Source organism: Phalaenopsis equestris, unplaced genomic scaffold, assembly GCF_001263595.1.
Source record: "Phalaenopsis equestris unplaced genomic scaffold, ASM126359v1 Scaffold222774, whole genome shotgun sequence".
Lineage (NCBI taxonomy): Eukaryota > Viridiplantae > Streptophyta > Magnoliopsida > Asparagales > Orchidaceae > Phalaenopsis > Phalaenopsis equestris.
Window position 1 is genome coordinate 12,389 of NW_018240930.1, and position 8,086 is coordinate 20,474.

General features: G+C 34.7%; 1 protein-coding gene across 3 annotated transcripts in view; it reads right to left on the reverse strand.

The window, feature by feature from the left end:
* Window positions 1–3,898: 3,898 nt before the first annotated feature.
* Window positions 3,899–8,086, reverse strand: part of LOC110037648 (protein GPR107-like) — a 4,706-nt gene continuing 518 nt past the window's right edge. Inside the window, exons 2-3 of one of the 3 annotated variants that reach the window (XM_020742348.1) lie at window positions 7,092–8,086; window positions 3,899–3,989 (exon numbers count right to left, since the gene is read on the reverse strand). The exon at window positions 7,092–8,086 is cut by the window's right edge and continues 1 nt beyond it. In XM_020742348.1, coding sequence (XP_020598007.1) covers window positions 7,132–8,086 — 955 coding nt within the window. In that variant the 3' untranslated portion in view covers window positions 3,899–3,989; window positions 7,092–7,131. Of the gene's footprint in view, window positions 3,990–6,574; window positions 6,927–7,091 lie in introns of those variants that run through there. The other 2 variants (XM_020742346.1, XM_020742347.1) reach the window with 2 other exon arrangements.

The following is an 8,086-nucleotide window of genomic DNA, read 5'->3' on the forward strand; positions in this document are numbered from 1 at the left end:
ACTCAAAAAAGAGAATCAGAATTTAGGTACAGACCTCAAAAGAAAAGTAAAAAGAATCAGAATTTAGGTACAGACCTCAAAAGAAAAGCATCAGAATATAGGTATCAACCCCAGAAAGAGAATCGAAATGTAGGTACCGACCTCGAAAGAAAATCAGAATTTAGGTACCGGCCTCGAGAGAAGAGAATCAGAATTTAGGTACTGACCCTAAGATGGGAATTGAAATTTAGGTATCAACCCCAGAAAGAGAATCGAAATTTAGGTACCGACCTTGAAAGAAGGGAATCAGAATTTAAGTACTGACCCCGAGATGGGAATTGAAATTTAAGTATCAATCTCAGAAAGAGAATTGATGTTTTTCTTCTGACACATCACGTATTTCTCTTTTTCTCAAGGAGTTGTTCTTGCAGGTAAAACTTTTTCACTCTGTAAATTGATTTCAATTATTTCTTCTTGTTGTGTTGAAGATAGAGCTCCTTCTATAGGTGTTTTACCTAAATCCTTCATCTCAGATTTTGATGATTCCAATATTATGTAAATTGTTAAAACTTACAGTTCTAATGTGACATACTCAACTTCATTTTTTACTATCATTAAGAAGATTTTCATTTACAACATCATTATGGTTACTGTCAAAATCATCAAGATTGTTTACAATTCATGAATTATTTAGTTAATCAAAACCTGATTCATTACTAAAGATAGACAAAATGTAAGCAAAATTAAAGGACTTTGCATTAACATTCCCCAAAGGGATGAAAAAAAATTCATACAATGTCAACAACTAAAGGGATGTGTTGCCTTGGTCCATGAAAACCAGTCTAGTATCATGATTAGAAGTAGAAGGAATAAAAGTAGAAGGTACAAAAGGATTAGTAGACCCATGTTGTGATGACCTCTAAACCTGCCAACTTCATTTTCTTCTTTCTTTTTAATTTCTTTTCTTAATGATGGGAGTTGCTTCATTGTTGATGTTGAAACTGAGGTAGTCTTCATCTTGTTGAGAATCTTTTTAGAAGATTTCAACAATACTATCTGCCATCCGTCTTCATCATTGTAGCAATCGGCAAGAACAAATTCATCAATCGGGATTACATTGATCAAACCCTTTTCGGGCTCTTTGAAGTATTCCTTCAAGATAACTATGTTCCCTGCCTTAAAGTTGCATTCTAACAATTCTTTAAAGACAAAACAGTCTTCCATCTTATGTCCAAGCATCCTATGGTGGACACAATAGTTACGCTGGTCTTTCAAGTCAACTTCCTCCAGCATCTTAGCCTCAGGCAGTTTAAACTCTGGTATCTTGAGTAAACTATGGAATATCTTAGCCACAACTTCCATCTTGAATGGATATTCTTTATTCATTTGATCCATTGTTGATTTCTTTTTTGTCTTTTGCTGAGTTGATTGTTAAAATTGCAGCTACAGAGGCGGTTGTCGTTGTGAAATGTTGATGTTTTGTCGATGTTTCTTCTGCTCAGGCTGCACTTGCATGGGTGATTTTTTCAAATCTTTTAATTGTGAATCCTTTGAGCATGAATGCTACTGGTCCATGGATGTTTTTAAGTATGATTTCAACGGTATATTGTTTCTAGAGTTGTGGCTCACATTTCATTTCCTCCAATGAAAAATGTAGTCCACGAGCGTTTCTCCTGGCTTTTGTTTTTCAATTACCAAATCTCCAACTATAATGTCGTGTTGTGCTCCAGCAAAATATCGAATAAATAAGTTTTCCAATTCTGTAAACATTTTAACAGATCCATTGGGAAGATCTACATATGAATCAAAAGTGACCCCTATAAGGTTGTTACCGAATTAATGAAACAAAAGAACATCATCACCTTCCGCGTTGCAATAACTTGCTTGGAAGCGTACTACATGATGACGAGAGTTTTCAGTATCGTCGAACAGCTTGAAAAGTAGTGGTACAGAACTTTTAGTATGTTGAAAGGGATCATATTCCTCTGGGTAGAGTCTACCCGTTGAAATTAAGGATCTGGTCCTCATATGAGGCATTGTTTCTGTAACTTTTTGTTCGATTAATTATATTATTTCTTTTTCTGGGACTCCACCTTGGGTAGAATATTCTTTTCTTTGACTTGTCTCTTCTACTTCAGTTGGGTTTTTTTTATCATCGAGGAAATAAACGATCTCCTGTTGAATAACCTCAATGGCCGGCAATGATGTTGTCTGTTGCAAACTTTGCAAAGTTGCCAATGATATTATCATTTCTTCAACCTTCTTCTCAAGACAATTAGTTTGTTCATCTCGTTGTTGCATGACCGTTTGTAGTTCTTCAATTGGGTCTTCTTCAACAAATAACCAATAGACCATTATTTCAAAGCCCATAGCCTTATTCAATAAAAATGTGCATCAACAACCAACATCCATGTCAAAACATAAAGTTCCAACCATTAGCATTCTCCTGCACACCTAAAGCTAAGAAGAGAAGAAACAGGATACATATCAAGGGGGATGCAGATGGCTTTAATTCCAAAAGATCAAACTAACTATATCTAATAAATCTGCCAAGTCCCAACAAGCCTCTCAAAACTTGGCAATCTATCAATAATCACCATCAATAACTCTAAGAAAACCATACCAGCTTACGGATCTCGATTGAATTAGTGATTAGGCCGCAAAAATCCAAATAAAAGCAATAAAAACTATTTTACGTGCTCATTCTGATTACTTAAATAACAATAAGCTAAATCCAAGCCCTGGGTTATAATTCAGCGTGCTTGAGAGCGAAAATGTGGGTATTGATCAAACCTACTCAGGTTCATCTACTGTCATCACTTCCAAGATCTAACGAACCCCTCGTTAGAATTTGCAGCTTTAATAGAAGCTTAAAAATTAATAATGTCAAAATTTAATTTATTTTGAGCATCAGACTCAAAAAAGTTCAAATTAACATATAGCTACTGTTGAAAATAATTTTTGCAATATAATCTGACAGCGATTCTGACTCAAATTTTGTTCCTTAGATATATCATTATTTCATAAAAAAAATGCTTATATTAATGATTATTTTTGGAAGATTTACATGCATACCACTCAGTTCCCATGCATTAACATATTTAACACCAAAACCCCTAAATTTTACAAACATAAAATCCTACCTGTTCATTAAAAGGTTTATTTCACTTTTTAAAAGTTAAAACAATAATATTTTTTTTATGTTAGATGAAAGATTTGAGTGGTATAAATGTTAAAAGCAAATTTTAGGTGTTAGATATGTACAAACATAGGAATTGGGTGTTATTTTGGGCCATTTGAATACATACCATCCAATTCCACTATATTTACATATCTAACATTTAAACTTTCCTTTTTTACATTTATACCACCAAAATTTTCATATCAAATAAAAGCACCACCATTTTAACTTTTAAAAGTGAAATACACAATTTTCATGCATGGGTAAGCATGCGTGTATGTAAAAATTGACGTTTGGGTGTTAGATATGTAAATACATAATAGTTGAGTGGAATGTATTTCAATTTTACTTTCTTTTTAAAACCCCACTTTTCAAAAAGTTGGAATTCCGCCAGCTAAAATTTTGTCATATAATGCCCCTCTCAAGAGCTGCATTGTTACTTGTCTTTTTAATCAACTTCTCAATAACAAACATATCAAAACTCTCAAGAGCTGCATTGTTACTTAATTGCCTTTTTAATCAACTTCTCAATAACAAACATATCAAATCTGAATATAAAACAAAAACTGAACTATATAACACCATTCAAGCATCTGATTTTATCTCAATAAAAAAACACTTCAAATAAAAAAAAAAATCACGTCAAACAAGTGATAAGTGCAATAAATCATTAGGTAAATTTACAAAAAGAAAATAAAAGATTTGCAATTCTGAAAGGCGAAAATAATAATAAGCATCATAAAATCTCATTTCGCAGGTCTTCGATCATATTGTTATAAGGACAATTTGGTAGCATGATTTGATCTCGAAGCAGGAATTAAACTAAATCCTGCCAAACAGCAAGAAAATAATATTAATGAGAACTTAAATCCTGCAGAATCTTTAATCCCGTTTTTCCTCCGTTCTGCCTCAAATCTTGGCAAAAAGCAAAAAAAATGACAACTTTAAATACTACAAAATCTTTAATCTACTTTTTTCCTCCGTTCTACCTTAAATCTTATAGAATCTTGAATCAAGTTTTTCCTTTGTTCTGCCTAACTCCTGCTAAACAGCAATAAAATGACAACTTTAAATCATACAGAATCCATAATCCCGTTTTTACTCCATTTTGTCTTAAAATCCCAGATTCTGATTGCTAGCTGTGCCGCAAAGGGGGGTTGGAACAAAGGGGTAGAAAAGAGCATTCGATGTATTCGGAATAAGGAGAAAATATATGTTGCATTTCCTATGTGTCCCGTCAAACAATGGAAAATTTAATTTGCAGGTATTAGAAATACAGTACCTCCTTTTGGAATTGACCAAAGAGCCCCTAAATTGATCTCATATACTTCATTAATCATAGATTGCCCACCATCTTTAGATTGATCTCACATAGTTCACATAGTTCACAAAGTTCATTAATTATTTGATTATAGGCATACCACACACATCGAGCTTTGCCACAAGCTCCGTAAAGTTTCGCTTTGTATAATCCTAATGTCACAAATAAAATTAAGCTATTGTATTTTCAGCACATAAAGGATAATGGATTAAAACTTCATGAATCATAGATTGACCACCATCTTTAGATTGATCACACATAGTTCACATAGTTCATTAATTATTTGATTATAGGCATACCACAAACATCAAGCTTTGCCACAAGCTCCGTAAAGTTTCACTTTGTATAATCCTAATGTCACAAATAAAATTAAGCTATTGTATTTTCAGCACTTAAAAGATAATGGATTAAATTTCCTAATCTGCGTTGTTAGTCTGAGAATGACATTTTCAAAATTGCTAGAAAAATAGGTGTTCCTCTTCTTGTTGACCCACTTGTTGATCAGCTAACTGCTAAGGGATCTAGGTTAACATTTGCAAGGGTCAGTATATAAGTTAATATTGAGTCTGTTTTCCCATATCATGTTATTCTTAATGTTAAAGGTCAAGATATTACGCAATAAGTGATTTATGAATGAAAATCTTTTCCGTGTATTGTCTTGTTTGACGGTTACACATGATTCTTTAAATTGTCCTAAGAATCCTTCTCATAAACCTGTACCTATTGCTCCGATCTGTAGAGGTAGAAGTAGGAATAAGAAATATAATGACAAATTAAGAACTAATAGAGTGGCTCATGTTTCAAAATTTACACCAGTTTTAACTAAGATTCTACATTCACTTTTGCCTATAGGTAATTTTTCAAATAATGCTCTACTTATAAATTTTGTCTTGCCTATTGTTGGTAATGATCCTCGGGCTCTGGATCTAAACATTAATTTTAATATTTATCCAGTTAAACCATTGAAACTTGACCATCACCTTCCAGTTCAATGTACTGCTTCGATTTTCACAGGATTGACGAGCACACTTGTACGGAGAAATTGCTCTATTTCTACCTTTAACCATCACATTAAAATGAAAGTAAGAAGATAACGGACAAAAGGTGCCATCTTATCTGTTAGAAAATCAATTTAGTGGGTTTAGGCTCTCATTGCCACCGATATAGCGTTATATTTTCTTAACTTAAAGATTTTACTTGATATTATCTTTGACATTAAGATCACCAATAATCAGAAAATACTCTTGTTGAGATATTCTATGCCTAAATTAACGCTACTGGACTATCTCAATCTCCACGTCAAAGAAAATGAATAAATAAGTATTAACCACAATTGATTATTCTAAATAACATTGAATTTTTCTAACAAATAGTCAGGAGACTTAAACCTTTAAATTCTAGAATATATAATCATTTTTTTCTACTTTGTATGTCCAAATGGTAAAGAACTAGATCAAACTTGTTTTCTTAGCTGTTTTTAGGTATCATTTTTTTTTTCTTTTTTTTTCTTTTTTTTTTGCTTATGTTGATTTGAAATAAAACATTTTTGCCATTTTTGATTAAGATGTGATTGTTTTTAAAAACACTCAGCACATCTAAAATTTATTTTAAATATTTTTAAATATATATTAATTCATTTAAAAAAAATAGAAAATGTAAGAAAATACTATAAACAAACATATTATTAAAAACGAAATTGTTCTGAAATAAGTCCTTATGCATAGAAAATGCGATATGTATATGTTGAAGAATGCAAATAATCACCTAGAAAGCTACTCAAAGACTATTTTAACGGTTGGTGCCAGCAATGGCACACTTCTTGTGACACTTGGAATAGTGGGTAGAGCATCAACAACAACAACAATAAAACCTTTATCCCACTAAGCGGGGTCGGCTCCATAAATCATTTTTCTTCACTGCATCCTACTTAGTATCATATTTTCATTTAAATCTAAAAAAATTAAGATCACTTTTATGTGGGTAGAACATCATGCCGCAGAAATAGAAACTTATCAGAAAGCATTTAAAACACTAGTGAAACAGTTTGTGGCATCGCATGAAGAAGCCAAATTAAAACTCTAATTATCTTGCGAGTACAAAGAAAGAAATTATTTTCAATACCGTTTTAAAATACATACAAGATCAATCATATTAATATTTAAACATCCCTCCACACTAACAGTAAAATTTAATGTCCTTTAAACTATTAGAAGATTAATGACGTCTAAATTAGGTTGGACAAAACAGATAAATTTGCAGTGTAAATGCGCAAGTATCTTCCATTTCGCAAAGAAGATTTTTTTTCCCACTTTTGGCAGCCATGTAGTCAAGTTGAGCTTTCTACGGCTTCAAAAAATTAGAACTGCCGTTCAGTTGACTTTAGTTCAGAGAAAAACAGAGACCAAAAACTGCATAACAATTGGTTCTGTCTTGCAACAGATCATTCTTTGTGATATACAGAAAGGAAAAAAACCGTTTAATTAGGCTTCAGAAAGATAAAACGGAATTTACTCTACAGTTTAACTTTGACGATTTCAAGTGCATAACAAAATTCACATGGATGGCAGAGTTTCATAGCATCTAGGCTAGTTAAAAAGATACAGAACATACCTGTAAATCAGATAACGTTGAAAGTCCGCTGTCCTCAACCTCAGAGCTCAAACTCCTCATCTCTCAGGGCGGCCTGAGCTGCCTCTTCCTCCTCCTCTTCGTTGAGCACAAAATTTTTGTTCTTCTCCACTGGCCTAAACATATAGAACATGAAGATATAAAAGGCTAGGCTCGCAATCTCTTCAGCTGCCACGCTCACCCAACGGTACCTATACGAAGCGATAGTCTTAAGCGCATATACCACAATCCTTGTAAAGTACAAGTACCCGACCAAAACAATGTAGAATTGCCGGAAAAGAGTGAGCTTGGCCAGGTTCCTCGCAGCCTTCCCATCAGTCTTCGAAGACTCTCGAAGAGATCGGATAGACCAAACAATCGGGAATATGACTGCACAACAGCAGATAATGTCAATGAGGAGGAAAGCCTGGTTCCAGGTGATCCAGCCCTGGATGAACGGTCCAGTCTCGCCGATCACGACAGATGCGATGTTGGCGACGACCTGTAGTGGGATTACAATCATGAGGACCTTCTTTTCCCGGTCCTGGAGGAAGGGTTTAAGAAAGGACCAGCCGGTGCCGATGAGAATGATGACGGTGAAAAGGAGAACCCCCTTTAGGAACTGGAAGAGGTAGAAGAGGACGTCCCATCCATGGGGCGTGCCAGTAAGGCGGATGAAGTGCTGGTCTTCGGCAGCGAAAATGAGGTTGAGGGCCTTGACGAGAAGAAGGCCCGCCATGATCTGGTGGATCCCGTGGACGTTGAGCCGGTTCCTAAAAAGCGAGAAATATAACCAGATGGCAAGGAAAACGGCGTATACAAGAGAGAATAAGAAGTAGATCGACGGTACGGGGGCTTGTCCGACGGAAAGAAAGTCGCGGGAGCCATCAGGGCGAAGGTTGTACATCTCCGTACGAACGGACATGGATACCTGGCTTTCGGGAGCGCAGTTCGCGAAGTAGAGACTGTATTCATCCGGGCGGGTGATCGGGAAAGAG